This window comes from Rhipicephalus sanguineus, chromosome 4 (assembly GCF_013339695.2).
Source record: "Rhipicephalus sanguineus isolate Rsan-2018 chromosome 4, BIME_Rsan_1.4, whole genome shotgun sequence".
NCBI lineage: Eukaryota > Metazoa > Arthropoda > Arachnida > Ixodida > Ixodidae > Rhipicephalus > Rhipicephalus sanguineus.
Window position 1 is genome coordinate 31,750,946 of NC_051179.1, and position 19,540 is coordinate 31,770,485.

Consider the following 19,540-nt stretch of genomic DNA (forward strand, 5'->3'; position numbering starts at 1 on the left):
TCTTAAGGCTCGCTTGCTGCTTCTCTGCGCCTAGTTTCTTAGAGAACATTACTAAAGCCCGACGTGAACGCGCACGTGGGAGCGCTTGGAGAGTTGTCACTTCGTGCGTGAGGTACTTAATGTGTCCGGAAAGCAGTGAAATAATCTTCGTGTCGAGCAGCGAAAATTTTTGACAGCAGTCGTTGGTAACGTCAGAAAACCCTGGGCCAAATTCAGAAAACTTCTCTTTCGCAAGTGCGTTTCTCCGTTGGTCAGCCGGCTTCGGTAATGATATGTCTCGCATCGTGATTGGCTGAAATATTCTCTTACGAAAATCTTTAGCCTAAAACGTTTCTATGTATACGGGCCCCTGTATTTACGATAGTTGCCCACCGTTCTTTGCTTTAACGATTTGCGATTTTCCTTTTGAAGACAGTTTCTTCCTTGGTCACTTCCACACACTTTCTTAAAGGGGGCCATTGATGGTGGCCCATCATTTCTGACCAAACTTAACTACCGCATTCATTTGCGTACAATCAGCACCGGCTGATGTTGGCATTGGCATAAGTTGTCGGGGATTGGCTACATAACAGCTAATGTCGACTATTGTTGACCATTCGCTTTTATGACACTAGCTCGTTTTCATTCAATATTAATCCAGGGATTGACTTGTCCACCAAGTTCTTTTCTTTCATACGACATAACGGTACAACCCAGCCAAGTGGGTGCAGGCTTGCCGCTGTTAGTTTGCCGTCGCGCTAAAAGAATCTGCTGTTCCTTATAGACAGAGGCCAAGACACTTGTCTGGAATGTCTCAGGCGCGTTCTTCAGACAGTGCTGGAGGCATCAGCGTCAACACGTGGCATAAAACCTGCTGCATGCCGCTGTATGCGTCTGTGTTCGCTTACATTTACGAAATAGCTCGTCGCCTCTCGCCTTCCATTCGCCTGACGCTTTGCAATATGCCCTCCAGGAACGCGTTCCAGACAAGTTGCTTAACCTCTGCTCAAACACCTTGTAAATGTAAGAGGACTGCTGTGCTTCGGCGATCCGCTTTGCGAGCCTGCTCTTGCGTCGCCTCAATATCACAGCACTTGCGAGGTGAGGGATATTTACTCGTCAACTTTCAAGCACGCGAGAGAGAGAGAGAGAGAACAAGAGATGAACATCTTAATCTGGTCAACACTCCAGCCAGCACTCGAAGGATGCGTGTGGAAATGGCGACTCCCTTCGTGGTTTCGTAGTTTATAACATCTGGCAGTCAGGCAATGCGGGTACTACATTGATTGATTGATTGATTGATTGATTGATTGATTGATTGATTGATTGATTGATTGATTGATTGATTGATTGATTGATTGATTGATTGATTGATTGATTGATTGATTGATTGATTCCACCTCTGAACTCGCATGAAAGATAAGCATACGTGTATGGACTGACTGCGCTTCCAAATATATCCGAGGGGACGAGAAAAACACCACTTCAAACTTTCATGAATAACTTCTGTCAAGCTCATATGTGTTCATTCTATAGTAATTCTTTTTTTTTCTTTTTTTTTTGCGTGTGACAGCGCCGTACTTTTCCTGGCGAACGGATATCTTAAAAACTCGAGACACGTGAAGACGCGCGTCGCCCACGCTGTCGATCCGCCAAAAACGGAAACAATAAAATAATAAGGCCTCGTCTTTAGAGCGGCCGTATAGCGAAAGCGCCGAGTCGTATACGGGGGGGGGGGGGTCGTTAAAGCCGCGGCAACGCTTTGACGCGTGCAGCGCGTACGCGGGCGCGTTATTCGGTTCAGCGCGCCGGAAAAGCGCGCGGTTCTGGCTGCCTCGGGCGAAACAGTCACGTAAACACTTCTCTTCCCGCGGTCCCCGCGTCGAAAATGCATTTGCCGCCTTTTTTCTCCTGATACAAAAGAAGCCGAGCCACCGGAAACTTTCCGTCGTCGTCGGCGGCGGCTGCGCTTATTTGATGCGCACGTTCCCCATATAAACGCCGCCGCGCAAGTCACGGAAGGCTTATCTCAGCCAGCGCCTATTATTCGGGACTCCCGCCGCGCGCGGGACGTCAGCTTGCGGTTAAGAGCGAACGAACGAAAATTGGGGGAAAGGGGGTGGGGGGGAAGGAGGCGAACAAAAAAAATTGTAAGCCTTCTTCGGGAATTCATAAGCGGCGGTAATGTCTTCCCGTCGAGTCGGCTTTTTTACGCTTCTCTCAGCGATGTCGGTGACTATCTCGGCGGCATTTTGGTCGTCGAAGCGCAGTTCAATGCAGTGTTGCTTCTTCGTCCTTTTACGGGTCTTCACGTGCGCTTACGACACCGCAAAAGTGCTTTCTTTGTGTGCATATGCGTGTTTCTTAGCTACTAGTTTCATTTATTTCTGGGCTCTCAGCAGTTAGATATGGTAGATTCCGTTAGTACCCTTGGAGTATATTTTTCAAAGCACTTAACATGGAATGTACATATTGATAGCCTGCACTCAAAGATGTCATCTGCCATTGGTGTCCTTGCACGTATGCGATGTATTCTTCCTACTAAGGTGAAAGTTACGATATACAATGCGCTGGTATCATCTTTGTTGCAGTATTGTAGCATAGTGTGGTGTACTACCGGAGTGACAAATTTGCTCAAGTTGTATTTACTACAGAAAAGAGCCATACGACATATTGCTGCTGTACACTATCTGTCATCTACAAAACTTCTTTTTCCAAAATATGAAATTCTTCCAGTGTTCTCTTTGTATAATTACAGGCTGATGTTGTGTTATAAGGAGTTTATTAAGCATGGTACCAATACCATAATTAATCTTGCTAAGCTAAACGTAAACCCGAGTGTTCGACTGACCAGGCACAAAGAAATGTGGACTGTACCCACCCCTAGAACTGTTTATGACGAACAATCATTGTCCTACAGGCTGCCTTCCCTACTAAACTTCTTAAAGCACGAAGATTTTGTTCCTTCGTCTAATCAAAACTGTCACATTAAACGCTTCGCCCATCGTATTCATTTTTCGGAATAATATATATCTCGGAATTTTGGCCATTCTTATTATTGTTGCTTTTCATGTTCATGCCACTTCATGACTATACATATAAACTATTCTCTCTATTTTCAGTGATTTGTATAATAATTTTTGTATTACTTGACGCCATGTTAAACTTGTATAGTGTATTCTGTATTTTGCATTCATGATTGTCCGCCATCCTGCTGCATTGCCAACTTGTAACGTGGTCGGGACCTCGTCAAGCTCTCGAGCTTTTAGTCCTGTACTCCTCCTATTAAAAGAAAATAAATTGATTGATTGATTGATTGATTGATTGATTGATTGATTGATTGATTGATTGATTGATTGATTGATTGATTGATTGATTGATTGATTGATTGATTGATTGATTGATAGCCGTCGTTCAGCGTTGTTCTGGGCGTATGTACGAAGACCACGAGTTGTTCATATCTGGCTGTTACTAACTAAAGTTTTGTTGCTGCTCCGGCTGTTTTTATTATTATTATTATTATTAGTAGTAGTAGTAGTAGTAGTAGTAGTAGTAGTAGTAGTAGTAGTAGTAGTAGTAGTAGTAGTAGAAGTAGTAGTAGTAGTAGTAGTAGTAGTAGTATATAGTATTATTATTACATGATAGCTTTCATCGTGATGTTGTCAACAATCACAGCAAAACTATACGAGCAACTTCATTGTATACACGAGACCGCGCAATAAACACCGACTGGTTTTTCCAGCTTTGCACCACAATTACGCCTGAGCGTGGAGTACCTACGTGTGCTTTCTCTCGACAACGGTATTGCTCCTTCAGTGCTTCGAACTGTATACGCTTTGCGTGCTGCAAGACTGCAACAGCCGTGTACTCTTCGTCACTAAATAAGCCATCACTGCGGTTCTAAATGAACAGCTCCGGACTCTCTGAATTTTTAAGCGGAGATGTGCTTCTCTTGTCGAAAAGCAAAGCTGCGGTATACGTTCGAGAGACGTCGACCAGGTGCAAAGTTAATCAGCGTGAAAGACTAAGACAAAAGAAAACACGGACACACGCGACCAGTCTTCGTCTTTCGTTCTGATCAACTTTGCAGATGTCGCACCAACTTGCCCAAACCGAAGCACACGACCGGGTGGCCCGCTTTTATGGGTCGGCACGTGCGTTCCTGGGCGTTACTGATAGCGCTGGCGGAGAAAACGGCTCTCCCGCGGAGAGGACATTTCGTCAGCGTGTGTCGGGACGCTTCCATCCCGTTTGTTCGTACGGTTGCGCAAAATTTTGCCATCGCTGCGGATCTTTTGAAAATACTATAAGGAACGCAACCCTCGTCGGGGTCGCGCCTTGCGCGTTCGTGGGCTCAGAGAGAGGACGTGCCCAACGTATTCAGAGCGGCTGCCGTTGAGCAAATGCTTTCTGCCCCCGCCGGAAGGCAATCAATTCGCCATGTCGTTCGCGCGGCTTCCAGAGCTTCATTCCTATACGTCGCGCCACTACGTAGCTATCGTGGAATGGAACTGCGACTTGGCGCCCCCAGGCGGGGATACTTGTCTTTTCGACAGCAGCTCCGACTACTCGTCAAAAATTGAAACGCGGCCGACGCAAAGCTGACCCGGGCTTATAACCTCAAATAGGTCTTTCTTCTTGTTTCCTGTGTCTAAAAACGCGAAAACTTCCCGAAGCTCGTCTCTTTTCAACGTTTGCAAAGGAAGCGATCGTAATACATAACTGACGAGGCTCTGTCAGCTTCTCGTCCAAGCTCGTTCTTTTTTCGAGCAGGAACCTGGTTTCGCCACCGGGGCCCGCCCTCCCTGCTTGAGCATTCATTCTGACATCATCTCGAATTCAAAGGCGCATGACGCGGGAATGGCGGATAAATTATGCATGCAACTGACTGCGGCGTGTACTTTGTTCTACGCTCGCGCACAGCTCTCTCGAAACGAAACGGCGGACCGGCAGCCTGTCCTGCGCGTCGTCTTTAAAATATTTTTTTCATATACCCAGAAAAAGAAACAGAAAAGTGAAGGAGTTCGTCCGGTAGAGAAGATAACAACGCGGCCGCAGGAACTACAAGGACAGATGTGAGCCCGCGCGAAGCGTCTGCCGCAGCCTCTCGAGGCCAAATCTGAGTTGGCGTTTCAAGGGACCACCCAAGCGTGGCGCGAAGGCGCTGACTCGCCGAGGCAGAAGCTGCTAAGGCGTCGGGAACTTGCTTGTCGCTGACGCTTAGCGCATTCCGCCCTTAGGGAGCGCGTATATAGAGGCGGTTCTCGCTACAGTTGCCTTCTATGAAAGGGCCGCGCCCACGGGGCGGAGCCGTCCCGGCAGCGCTATTCTAAACGCCACGTTTGTCCACAAAAATGCGTGCCTTTGAAGATGCCTCGACATCGCAAACTTGCATTGCCGTTTCTCGTTTATTTCTGCGGCTTCCACTGCAGAGCTCTTTCGTGCTCGTTGCGAGCTCGCGAATTGTTCGGCACGCTTTATTATGGCGATCCCCGATGAATGCGTGGCTAGCTCTTTTTGTGGGATATAATAGTCGACTTCAAGCACAGGGCCTATGTATGACGTCGACACATCGGTTGTCCGAACTTACACGCGTTTTTCAACATCCACATAGCCGTAGACTTTACACTACATTTGCGGCGACCCGTCAAGCTCCCTCTCGTCTTATTTTTTTTTCCTATGCACGTAACGACTTGTCGTTTTCCAAAAAAAAAAAATAATAATGTTCAAACAATACATGTATCTGTAAAGTCATTATAATTGCACCAGTTGGCGGTACGCATTCCAAAACCGCGCGAGAAGCTTTCCGGGAAGTTTGACGAGATCAGAGAGGTTTGCCGCCCTCGTCACCCTCAACTGTGGGTGCGTGCCTCTGATTCGGGCTGGTTTTCTTTCTTGCTCCACAAATTTGCCAATGTAAAGTGTTCGTTCGGGTAATGCATAACTGCTGCGAGACGGTCAGTGCTGAACCGCAGTGGCGCCTCCTATATGCGCCTCTGTAGCAATGCTTACGTTGTTTTATTATTTATCTCACTGCCTGCCAACATATCTAATAACGTAGCGATACGTATACAAGAGTGTGAATATATTAAATACAATAAAGTAGCCCCCCAAAAAAGAATTTCTTTGAGTATTGCACGTGAAAGTAAATATACGATACCTATAATTTCGTTTCGTGCAATGAAATTGACGAAAGGAAGTACTTGGTAAGCCAATTCTGACTAAGCATCCTGCGCGCTTACTTTACGCAGGTACTCAATTCAAAGCATCAATGTCAAATGAACTGGCATTGTAAATCCTCTGCAAATGTATCATGATGCAAGTTAGAGAAAGGTTGAACCGTATACAGTCGGTTTTCGGTGCGGTAAGCCGACCTGACCCGATTTTCTTTGTTTCGTGCATTCGAATAAGTTTGCGTGAAGCCTATAAGAAGACATATAAATCGTGGTGTGCTTATTTCTACTGAATCACGGGGTATCCTCCCATTCGGCTGCATGTCGCTATCTTCTCAAGGCAATTAGGGATAAAGATCAGGCGCAAAACGCTTCTGTGGGAGGCGCTTCTCCTGCATTACTTAGCTGGTTGGTTCGTTCGTTGGTTGGTTAAGGCGTTCACTACAGGCAGGTTTAACCTAACTTCCTACACCGGCAGTCACTCTGCTGGTATGTCTCTTTAGCTGTTCAGGAGTCTGCTATATTAGATATTAACGAGTCTCTAATGCCGCTTAGATATACTAGGCGGCGTGAGACTTGCGTATGCAATATATATTCTTGGTATTTCGAGGAACTTTATCTGTTGCACAAAAGCGTTTGGACGGGCTCTTGCTTGCAGGATGTCAAGTAGAATCTTCTCTTCGGCATCGAAGTGCCGGCAAGGCAAAAGGAAGTTTTCCACGTCTTCAATTAGTGTCAGTGCCAATATAGCCTTAACAAACATGTAGCATTGCGGTAGCTCTAGGCTTACAGTTAAAAAAGGTTCCATTATTGGATTGGAGCGCCCCTTCGCAGATCCTCGTAGACTGGTTCATATTGTGCGTGCCATCAAACCTTGGCAAAGCGTGCTTGGGTGCGTTTTTGACAAACGATGATCAGGGGACCGGTGGGTTATCATCCCTGATTGTCTACTTTATGGAAGTGCTGATAAAACTGACGATCGAATCGTAATTTGATATTCTTGTCCTTTTTTCTTGCAGGAAATCGCCGCTATCCTTATCAGCTTCGACAGGCACGAGGAGTGGTTATCCCGGGAGGTGAAGATAAGGTGAGTGTTGTCTACGTTATTGCGTATATCTGCCTTCTGTTCTTTAAATAATAATAATAATAATAATAATAATAATAATAATAATAATATAATAATAATAATAATAATAATAATAATAATAATAATAATAATAATAATAATAATAATAATAATACGCCACGCGCAGCTCGTTGGTTTCGGCTAAGACATACAATTTGTACACAACAATAGGACGCCGGGAATAAAGTTTTTCGTCTGGTCAGTGCATTGATTTCAACGAACTGAGGTCGGCAATAATGACGTGATACTCGCGTGTTATCACACCAGTTAGGCATAATCGCTAATTGTTAAGTTAATAATTTATAGTGTGTCTCATTCTTTGCATTGCACGTTAGTTCAATTTATCATGGCACCAGGCATGGTTCGGATGAAGACGGCGAGTGCTTTTTGTACGTGCTTGTTCGTGGGTCTTTTTCCTATCCTGTGCGCGGTTACAACATCATAAGAGCCGCGCTTTCGCGTTTCGTGCCGTCAGGTGAGCAAGCTACTTTCGTACGCGTCTATTCAATCAATCAATCAATCAATCAATCAATCAATCAATCAATCAATCAATCAATCAATCAATCAATCAATCAATAAAAAATCAATCAATCGATCAATCAATCAATCAATCAGTTAGTCAATTTACTATTGTATAAAATATCATGCACATACATTTTCAAAGGTACAGGTCAAGACACACAGAATATATTGCAAAAATTACATCGCCACCGATGATTTGGCTAATCGCCTAGCAGGAAAGCTAGCTATGCAATTACGAAAAGGCATGTAAATGCCTTTTCGTCTAAATCATGGCACCTATCGCTACGCTCACGTACTAACTTACTCGGTATCGTAACACAATCACTTGTTTCGATATATTCATTTTTTTTTTAATTTGTTTAAGGAGAGGTTGGTGCCTGGGGTGTGGCTCCGGCTTTTCCTATTCTCTTACGCAATAGTTTGTGTCGTGTGACGTTTCCGACAACCACAAAACAGTACAAAATTGACGCATTAATGGGCATTCGCAAACTTAACCCCAGTACTACAATATAATTATTTTACCTGACACATACGATGGTGTTTTAGTGCTGTAAGGCTTTTACAGGCGCCTCGCATGGTACTGCGCGGAGGTGGGCCGGTATTTTTCTAGTACGTTTGAAGGACTTAGTTTTAAAACTGTTGCGCGTGTAGGGATTCCTATGGAAATCTTGGGTACGTTCTAAAAAAGTTGTTTGTTCAGTTATGCAGTTGCATCGTCTGTGCTACAGCTAGTAACTCAATGTTACATTTGCATGGTTCTCTTTCTGGTCGTTCGTCTGTCTCTACCACGCATACTCACAGTCTTGATGTCGTTAATAAGAAGCCGCGGAAAAGAATCGCGTATTTCACGTGCACTGTGTTAACAAGACTTGTGTATGTGTACCACGTTGAGATAGTGTGTGTAGACTATAGTATGCGTACTTCAAATACGGGTCTTCCTTTGGAATATTACACAGTCATCAGCGTCGCGTTCCATTTACCACTACTCGTCTTCGTTTTCTTTCACGGTTTTTACGGTATTCGAAGACATACGTTAGCAGCGCTTTTTCGTCATCTTTATTTATTTGTTCGTTTTCTTTTTGTCGTTGGTGCTATGGTGCACGTTTGATTTGCTCGAAAGCCAGACGCAAGTTCTGCTCTGCGCTATGATCGATCACATTTATCGGCGTGATCGTGTGTACACCGTCACACTCAGCCACGAGTGCCGCATTTGTCAAAGTAACGCGAATGTAACCCTGCACGTTTATTTGATAAAACGACTCGAATAAACTGCAAAATAGTAAACACATGTGATATATGAAGGCCTAAAAAGGTGTCCACCAGTCAGCACAGCACAGAACAAGCAGAGAGGTGCTTTTCTTATGTAACCAGGATGGTATAGTCTAGTGCTATAGTGCATATACTTTAAGCTTACTGCGAAAACTCATGGCGACTTTCCGAGGACGCCCTTTACACTCTAGCAGCACGTTCACAGGCGCAACTATCTTTGTAACCGTATTTATTCTGTTTTTACCCAACTACCGAATGCACATTTATTACTCAGCCTAGGAATACTTAGAACGTTCCGAACGCTGATTTATTTCGGCGACCAGTCAGCGTCGGGCAAGCGACAGGCGAAAAAGGTTAGCCCGAGGGAAGACCACACCACGGTGGGCTCGCAGAAGTCAGATAGCGGAAGCACTTGCATTCGGAAGGAAACGTGACTCTGCCGTCCATCCCGAGCTGTAGTTCCGGAATGCCGCGATATCTCTCCCCTTCACGTGGTCGCTGCGTTTCTGTCCATTTTTATTTATCTCGCCTTACTCCGGCTGTAGCCGGAGCCGTGCGCCCTACGTGCTTGTGTGTTTGTGGCTGGAGGTGCGAGGGAGTTGGGTAGGTGAAAGGATCGCGGTGGTCCGTCTCCTCGAGTCGCTAGCACGCCAGTACTGTACGTGGTGCGTGCCGGGCCGTATACTGATCGATGGAGGCGGTCCACGTTCCATCCTACTTCCGCCGCCGGCATCTGCCACCACCGAGTCGTATGCCTGATGTGTTCGGTGAGAAAGGCAGGGCAAGAAAAGCAAACGGGCGAGAGTACAGACAGGGAATACCATTCCGTATCGCCACATATCCGTGCACAGCGCCGAAGGCTATGACGGCCCGTGTTATGTCGTGATATTCAGCTACGTTACTTTATATGAGTTATTCTTAACTGTAGTATTGCGCAGCTACGTGTACAAATGTCAACCGGGCCACATCCATAACATACAGCTTTCCGTGCGTCTTGATAGACAGTTATTTATACGCTATCGCTCGCCGCCTCCATGCGGCTCGCGTTACGTGTTAATATTCAACTTATGTTGTTATGTAGGTTATGCTAGGCGTACTTTTGTGTTGCTATCTGTAAATACGTGAGCCGTCTCGTCTTGAAAAGTGGCAGCTCTCTGCGCTTGTTCGTGAACTGATGTGTAGACATTCCTGTAACCGCGATGCGTGCATTTCTGAGCGTCCTTCCGAATCGCGGGTCGAAATTCCGAGATGTTTGCGCACGTTTCACTGCTATCAGTAATTGTTTTTGGGCGCTTTTGGCGTTGTCAGTTTTTGTTTTCCCTGCGAAAACTAGTATCGAGCGACACTGCAGGTGCCAGACTTCCCTTCGTATTCATATCGATAGAAAAAAAAAATGCCAGTGTCGCCAGAGAGGCGAATCGTGCGTTTTCTGAAAGAAGAATGGGGTGCTGGTCCGCCACGGTGGTACAGTGGTTACGGTGCTCGATCGCTGACCTGAAAGTCGCGGGTTCGATCCCGGCAGCGCTGGTCGCATTGCGATTGAGGCGAGATGGTAGAGGCCCTTGTACTGTGCACGTTAAAGAACACCGAATGGTTGAAATTTCCGGAGCCCTCCACTACGGCGTGCCTCATAATCATATCGTGGTTTTGGCACGTAAAAACCCCCAAATCATTGCTAAGAATGGGGGCTCGCCTGTCGCGCGCCACTGATGCAAGAGCGAAGCTTCAATTGAGCCGACGTGGCGTGGAGCGCCTCGCTGAAGCGGATCGCAGTTTTCTCTGCACTGCACATGATTAACGTGGCGGAGTATCGGCAGGATACCGTCCGACGTGTACATCCAGAGTGGGGGAGGAGAGGAAGTGGACGCGACTTGTGGCTGAGGAAGAAAGATCGCCGGATGCCAGAACGCCCCGATGCTATTGCCCGTCCTTCGGAAATGTTGGCAGCGGTGAGAGAAAGGAGAAGAGGACGAAGAACAAGAGGAGGCAAGCGGGCGAAAAGTGGTCGTTCTTACGTGTCTGGCCTTTCTATGGTACGTTTGGCTCCGGCTTTGACTGCAGGAGCGCCCGCTGACACCGTCACTGGGGACTAGGCAGATGACTCGCAGGCCGCAACTTTCCGCGATATGTACGTTTTCTTTTCTTTTCTTTTTTTCTTTTGTAAACATAAAGGCAGGCCCCCTCGTGAATGCCCCGGCGCTGGTCTAAGTTATAAAAGAAAGGGGGTAAAACGTGACGCCGCCTTCACTAAGTGTTACCATCAAAAAGACAAATGAGTAATTGAGAAAGAAATAGAAAAGAGATGCCAGCCGCTTCAACGATGCTGCTCCAAGGCAGTGAGAGCCAGCGTTAATATTTCTTTGATGCGTGAGGTGATGGATAGTCGCAAGAGGACCTAGTTATAGCAGGAAGAGTAAACTTTAGTCCACTGTTACAACTTGGCTTCAGGGCCCTTTTTAGCGACAATTATATTCATGGAGAACGACGTGATCAATTATCGGTGACAATTAGCATAGTGTGAAACGGACAGGAGTGGACACACTCTTCTCCGTCTTTTCCGCTGTGTGCCGTTCCAGTGGCCAAGAATAGTCAGCAAGTCTATTTAAAACCATGATTTGCGATTCACGATAAATAATACATCTAGAAAGCGAGGAGAGGATGACGCCGTGATCACTAGAGCAAGGAAGGTAGCTAATTATGTCGAAATTATTCAGTTGGTCACTGGAACGGGATATTTTTCCGGATTATATACCTGATCGCTTAATATTCGTGGCACTGCCATCGGCGTCTGCAACGAACTTTATTAAATCTATTGGCTTAGGCCACAAGAGTACAAAACTATCGAGGAATCCGCAGCGAATGCGCGAAACACAGAATCCACTGATATGTGTAGTCGCTTAGCCGAAGTTAGTGCACTTGGCCAAAGTTAGTCTTCTCTGTTCTGGCAATTGGTGTGGCCACTGAGCTTTCTGGGCATGGAATGATGGTAGCTCATAGTGAAGTAGTCCTTCGCTCATGCTATTTCAGCACCGCACACAGCCTGCACTGAATAAGACCATTACGACTGGTTGTCCAGTACTTTGTAGATCACCGTTTGAGCACACGTGGTGTGATGGCTGTGCAGGAGTATACGCAGATGAGGTCCGGTAATGACCGCAATACGGCTACGACTCGTCGGTCTGAAAATTGGTACCCAATCAGCGTACACCATCGATCATTAGCAGTTTCGTTATGCACTAGCTAACAATGTATAACGAAGCAATCCAACTTGCGTGTTCTTCTATAATGTAGACAACTTTTGTATTTTTGGCTGACATTCTATTAGCAATCGATACCATGTTTCCGCTCCCCTCCATATTGCATTTGGCCAGGGAGGTATTACTAGCATAAAAAAATAAATAATAGTACTAATTCGTCGTGCCTATCTTTGAAGCACGAGGGATGAGACAAAAAATCTACGCCTCGATGTTCACTCTCGCATTACGCAAGCTGCGCAGCTTCACGGATGTTTTATATCTGACAATAAGGCGAACTTAGAAAGCTCGTGTCGTTTACAGAACAGGTTGCCCCTATTGCACCGTGGTCGAATAAATAACTTACTAATTATAATGCACTCCTCCTTCAGTTCGCGTATCCCACCATAGCATTCATTTGTGCGCTCCGACATCAAACTCGGAGACCGATCGCTTCAGGCATCAGTGACTAACTGTGGTTTCAGCGTGCACTCTTGGATGAAGCGGCACTCTTCGTGCTTTTTCCTTTTTTCTTTGTATCCCCTGCCCCTTTTCTCTGTGTAGGGTAGCAAACCAGACGTCCGGTTTTCCTTTTCTCTCCCTCTCTCTCTATCTCTTTCTCCCCGCGAGAATGTACTGCGTACCCTCAAGGTAAAAATAAAATAAAAAAGTCACAGTTTCACCGCAAGGGCGAAGCAATGAATGCGATAGCAACAAATTGTAGTGTTATACGAAGTGAAGCTGGCAGCTAACTGTTTTGTATCCGATCTCACGTAACTCAGTGATTCCACTCCTGCGCCAACTGCGCCAAAGTGCGCCAAATTGTATTTACTGCGCCATCCTGATAATATCGACGAAATTTGCGCCAAACTGCGCCAAAGTCTCGGGATTGGGGGCGTATATCACCGGCAATCGCACCGCCGGCGCGTCAGAACATGTGCAGCTCGATCTTGGGGCTGCTAATAAACTCGCAATCATGGACCAAGAATTATTCCGCTGAATAAATAGCGCTCGCGCGTGCGTTCCGAGTAAGCCACGATGCCATGCACGGTGCCGACGCAGCTTCTGTTCTGCAAGTCGGCTCGGCAGCAAAACGCGCTCTCCGCAGAGGCTCGTGACGTCTAGGCCTATCGGTAGCGGGAAAGTGCGACGGCGATTCATCGGCGGACGTCGTCTGTTCCAGAAACGCTGCTGATAGCTCGTTTCAAGCGTCGCACGGCACGTAAGGAAAGCAATGTTCAGTAATAACTACATGAGTGCCGCTAAAATGTCTGTCACTTCTGTTTTCGGACATCGCGGAATGAAATCTGGGATCGCTCGCAGTAGATATATGGGACAATATCGAATTTTCCTTGCTTCGCGTTTATGGAAGAGCACGCGAACGGTGGAAACGCGCTGACACTTTTCCTCAGATATACTTTATCCATGGATCTTCATCCAGAACAGCTTTTTCGTAATTCCTTCCGCCAGCACGTCTGAGTTTGTAATCACTCTGCGATAAATACCCCCTAAAAGGCCCTGCCCTTTCGAGCTCACGTGCTAGGGTTCCAATTCGAATTTTTTGCTTGCTTTTTTAAAAATGTCATCTAATTAGTAAAATCATATCTCCTGGTCGGAGCAGCGGCAAATGCGCAGCTGTCATTAGCGGGCCCGTCGCTGACGGCCCACAGTGAAGCGGCTACGCCATGTTACACGTCCGCCCCTCGCTTTCGGGGGTCAATAGCTAACGGTTAAAAAAACTAAGTTTCGCTTAAGAGCGAAGAAATGAATGCGATACCAAAAAATTGTATTGTGAAACGAAGTAAGACTAGCAGCTAACTCTTTTGGATCCGATCTCGCGTAACTCAACAAAACGCTGGTTTAAGGGAATATGGCCCCTCCAGGAACCAAAGCGTTTTCTTGCTCCGAGTTTTCTAAACGCGAAGTAAGCGTTGAGAGCACAGCAAGTTTACGAGCCGTCTCCTGATGCCTCGAGATAGCGCGCGCGCAAGCGACTGCGCCCTTCGAACGATGCGGTCCCCCCCCCCCCCTTCCGCTCCCCTGGCGTCCCGTCATGCTCCTTACGAAAGACGGGCGGGGCGTTTCCTCTCTGTTTGATGAGCAATCGACGGCAGACCCGCACGCGGGAAGATGTTATCTCATGCGCTGTTCGTGCGGCGGAGACAGACGGCCGGCTAGTTTAATCTCCGCTTCAGCCGCGTTCGTCGCCAGCGCTCGCGAGCTTTTACCCGCGGCTAGAATGCGCGTGGTGATGTTATTAATTTCGACTTTATACGGAAAATTACGGCAACGGCGACGGCAAAAATCCGCAAGGGTCAATGTACGGGGCAGATTTCGCCCCCCCCCCTTAGGTGATTAGGGGGGGGCGCCCCCCCCCCCCTGTGCGCACGCCTATGCTCCTGAGATGATTTTTTCCGTGAGATTTGCAATGAATCGAAATATTTCTAGCCTTCATAAGAGCCCCATAATAATAATCAGGTGCTTGAATGTTAATACAATATGCTTCTGTATTGCACTCCAGGATATAAAATTCGCTGCTCCAAAGTGCTCCCAGATGCAAAATTATCTGCTCGAAAGTGCTCCAAGATAAAAATTGTGCTCCTCCAAAGTGCTCCAAAACGGAAATTTTGCTGCTCCAAAAATTGCTCCAAATCGGAAGTCCTCGATAGCATCACTGCGTAACTACAAAACGCTGGTGTAAGAGAATACGGCCGCTCCAGGGAGAGTGTTATGCAGGTTCTTCTTATTGTTGCTAATAGCTCTCTGTGGCTGAGCCTCCAAGAGTTTTAATAAGGACAAAGCCGTTGGTTTAACAAACAACACACAAAACTTTTAATAAACCACTAGATCAAGAAAACATAACACTAAACACTGAACAAAAGGTTCACTGCATACGGTAACACACTCTTAACAACAAAGAAACGTCAATTTCAAAGACCTAAAATAGACAGTCTAGTTCTGACGGAGCTGAGCAGCGGAGCGGGAAATAATAGGAGTTCAGTCTCACCAAAACGCTTAGGGCTGTCTGATGCAAAACGCAACCGGAACGTGGTGGCTCAGGCTCGTTCAGTTGACGCGGGCTGGCTGTTGAAGAGCTAACGGTGGCTGCTGGCCGACGCACTGAGATGCCAGGGCGACCTGGCCAGGCAGCTGAACGCACAGCTCGGGCCCGCAGCCCAACTGCTGCTGCTTGCCTGCCGGAACCAGAGTCCGCAGGCCTTGAGGTGGAGTTCACGCAACATGTCTATGGCCCCTCACGGGAACCCGACGGCAGGAAGCCCCGGCCGGTTGAAGTCCTGGAGGCTCGGGTCCGAAACCCGACGGCCATCTTCAGCGCCCGGTCCGGCGACAACCTTCTCCTTGCCTCGTCCCCTTCGAACTCCCGCTTGGAACACCGTGCACAAGGCTTTTCTCGCTCTCCGGTCCACTTGTCTACTCTTCATTGGACACTGCTCGACCGGCGCGTTGACAGGTGATTGGCTCTTGAGATTACCGGTGTTGTTTCCTTATTGGGCCACGTGTCCATCGAATCCTTACACCTCGCGCCCTCGTGAAGGTTTTCATCCTCGTCGTCTTCCTTTCGGCACTGTGCTCATCTACGCGCGCGCACGCCTTGTCTTTTTCTTTATGATGCACACTTTTCAAAGGCGCAGAATTCAAACGCGCACTCCACTCATCACAGAGAGATGCTCTCCGCATAGTCACTTCGCGTTGAGAGCGCAGTACGTAGAAGGGTATACGAGCCGCCCGCTGTGATGGCTGTCGAGATAGCGCGCGCGCCAGCGATCGCGATCGCGACCGCGCCCTGAGATTCAAAGTTCAAAGTAGCTGCTTGCGCGACACCCCACCCCCCTCGCGTCTTTTCATGGTCGTTAAAGACGGGCGAGGCGCTTCCTATCTGCTTCGACGGCAGGCCTCCCGAGCAGGGTGGTGTTATCGCATGCACCCTCCGAGCGACGTAAATGGGCCGGCTCGTTTGATCTCTGCTTCGGCCGCGTTCGTCGCCCCCTTTCGCGCACTTTTACCCGCGGTAGAACATACAATGCGCGGGAGGATCTTATCAATTTGGACTTCATACGAGAAGGACATGACGGCGACGGCAAAAACCCGTCGAGACTGTCCATATAATAGCTATCGCAATAATAATGAAATAAATAGTTCTTTTGTTACATTAGAACGTTTAACTGGGCAAGTTGGTGTGATTGCAATGAATAAAACGCGCAAAGGAACGAGGACGAACACAAGAAACAACAGACCTGAGGACAAGGCAGGTGCGTGAACAGCGATTTTTTTATGAGTACAGAGCAAGACTAAGCCATTTACGGGGCAAACAAGCGAGACAACGGCAATGAAATCTGTGTACGTAGAACTTGTACAGTTTGGAAATAAGATGCGTAGTGCTTGAATCCTGAGCCAGAATTTACAGATTTTTTGTGTGTGATTGATGTTTGCCGTTGGTCGAACGCACTTAGTGATAATGAACTCAGCATTATGACTGGCTAACGTTTCCTCTTGAGACCAATACTAGCCAAAAACACCTTCTTGCATAGTTGCCTTCAATTTATTTCGTTTTTTTTTTCTTTGTTTTTTTTTTTGTGTTGGCGAACAGTTTCCTCTTTTCGATTGACCGGTCTGTTCTACGGTTTCATGCAAAGGACCATCGCAGATGGCAGCACGAATCATCTGCTTTAACATGTGAACAACAGACTACGTTGACGCTTAGTAAACATTTTTAGTAATTGTATTACTGTTAGCACTTTGTAATCTCCATTTTTATCGCCGTATGCCCAGTTGTATCAGCGCTAGCGTCCACCTGTCCCATTTTTGCGCCTTCTCTAAGCTGTCTGCATTCATTGATCAAGTTATTCTGATCTCTGTGTTTGCACCCATGTTTAAAGCATCTCCGAAGCGAGCTCACAGCCAAAGTTCTTAACATGTGCCCGCCGCCTTGCATATTTGATTTGCTCTAGGCACTTGCTTCTATACATTTTGCCAAGCTTTTTCTTTGGCTTGTCGCGAGTACGCTTCCGTTCGTGTTCATTTGAATGCGGCGAGAAGTACAGCTTCCAACACCCCCTAGAAGGCGGCAGAGTCAAGGTTTCGATAGTCAGTTGCTATTCTTTCAGTGGCAGAACAGTGCTACCTCGTTAGGCGCACCATATGTCAAAGCTAATTTAACTAAGAGGCACGGGTACAAGTCAACGTGACTATATTAAAACATGCAGGAGGTCGTGCTTTGTTTACGAAAGGGTGCTGGACCGGGTTAATTGGCACGTTACCCATTTAAGGGAGTGCATATTTTAAAACCTAGTCGATAGTCGGCCGCTGGTCCCAGCATCTCCTCCTTCCGCTCACGTGTGTTGTTATTTTCGTTCAAATGCACTAATTTGAAACTTTTTTTTTTCGTTTTTTCTCTTCGCCATCAATCGAATCATCTGTTTTAACTAATTAACAGCATATGATTCGAACTTCTTTTGTTCGTTTGTTTTCGCGCGCGTTATGTAGGTCACTGCGTACGTCATAGTGTCCTCTCTCTCTCTCTCGTGCCACATTTTGCATAGTTTGCTCCTTTCACTTGTGTACACTGTTTAGAAAACTTCCCTTGGCATTCAAAACAACCGTCTGAAATGTTGACTTTTTCTTCGTAATCATTGTTTTGTTTTGTTTTTATAAATGGCTTCGATCGCATTAGCGTTTGAAGCAAGCAAAGTACTGTGTACGACCGCTATCAGATTTTTTTTCCCTTTTTTTCTTCTCTCTTACTTTTTTTATTGGCGGACCTGCAGTTGCAACACTGATAATGTGATTACCGAATCTCATTTTACTCCTGTCTAATAATAGAAAAAAAATAAACATGCGCTCATGTGTTGCGTCCCGTTCCCAGAGCATTCACGTACGCTTTCGTTGTACTGCTGAGCCCGCTGATGGTGCGCGCGCGAATGCTAATACCGATATTTAACGCTACGGTGGTGTCTTTGTATAGCCGGACAATAGGGACTCGCGCTTTGCATATCCTTTCGCTTTCTAGCGAAGCAACGGAAAAGGAATAAACTCTCGCACTCCGAGGGTCATCATTTAGCGCTCAGCTAAACTTTCCTCTGGGAACTAAAGTGGAGCTTGCCATGAGCCTTGTTTTTCTTGTCCTTCTTCTTCTTTTTTTATCCGTACGTGCCTTTGCCCCCCTTTTGTGCGCTTGCTTTTTCCCAATGGCGATGGTGGCGGTCTAGCGCACCTCATCACATCTCCCGTACCCAAAAGGCAACGTAATGAACTGGCGTTCGGCTGATGTACCCCTCTTGCCAGGATCCCCCAGTCCGCCGTCCATCCCTCCTCCTTTCCATTTCCCGGCGTTGCTGTATAGTCTGCGCACGCTCCGGGCGGGGGGGGGGGGGGGGGATGAGGGGGGGGGGCACCTCGGATCACTTTAAAGCGCTGACCAGGCCCGATGACGCTGCTAGCTAATGCCTAAACGGAATTAATTACTCGCGAGTGATTGGATTTTCTCGGACCACGCAAATAATTTGGCCGGCCTCTACTGCGCGCTGTGTATTTTGCTTTGTCTTTCTCTTTCTCTGTTCCCAGTCCAGTCTTCTTTCTTTCGATCTTTCCCATTTGCTTCTTGTCCTTTTTTTCTGTTTTTTCTGTTTTTTCTATTTTTTTCTATTATTTCATATCTGTACCATCCCACAGCTACAGACTAGATCTCCTCCCATGGCGGCGCGAGTCGCTCATCTTCCGTTTTACACTCACCTTATTGTGTTTGCTTCTCTCACGCTTTTTCGTTCTTCCCATTACGCTCTGGCGCGTCCTCCCGCTGCGTGCGCGCATGCGCGCGCGCGCTCAGTCGAAGCGTGAGCAATCTCCCCCGGCGTTGCGTAAACGATGATTATGGCCTTATTGCCGTCCGGCGCTGCTGCTGCGCTTCGGGCTGTCGCGGAGGTGGAGAACGAGAGGGAGAGTGAGCTGGCTCAATGAGAAACCTCGTTAGCCGTCATCAGACTCGCAGTGGCAGCGCTCTCCTGGCGTATAGCAGTGTGCGCGCCCCTTTTTGGGAGGTGGTGGTGGTGGTTGCGCTGGTGGCCGAGTCATATAAGCCCTCCTACTTCCCCTCACATCTCTCCACGACTTTCAGCGCTCGCTGTTAGCAACGCGCGCGCGCGTTCTTGTTTCCATACCGTAATTACGGGCGAGTTCTCTCTCTCTCTCGTCCCTTCCTCCTCCCCAATCTTCCATCCTCT

The 19,540-nt window shown here is 47.2% G+C and overlaps 1 protein-coding gene across 1 annotated transcript in view; it reads left to right on the forward strand.

Annotated features, from left to right (window-relative positions):
• Positions 1-19,540, forward strand: part of LOC119391122 (calmodulin-binding transcription activator 2) — a 509,376-nt gene that overhangs the window by 420,664 nt on the left and 69,172 nt on the right. The window contains exon 4 of the mRNA XM_037658797.2: positions 7,172-7,239. Coding sequence (XP_037514725.1) covers positions 7,172-7,239 — 68 coding nt within the window. The remainder of the gene's footprint in view (positions 1-7,171; positions 7,240-19,540) is intronic.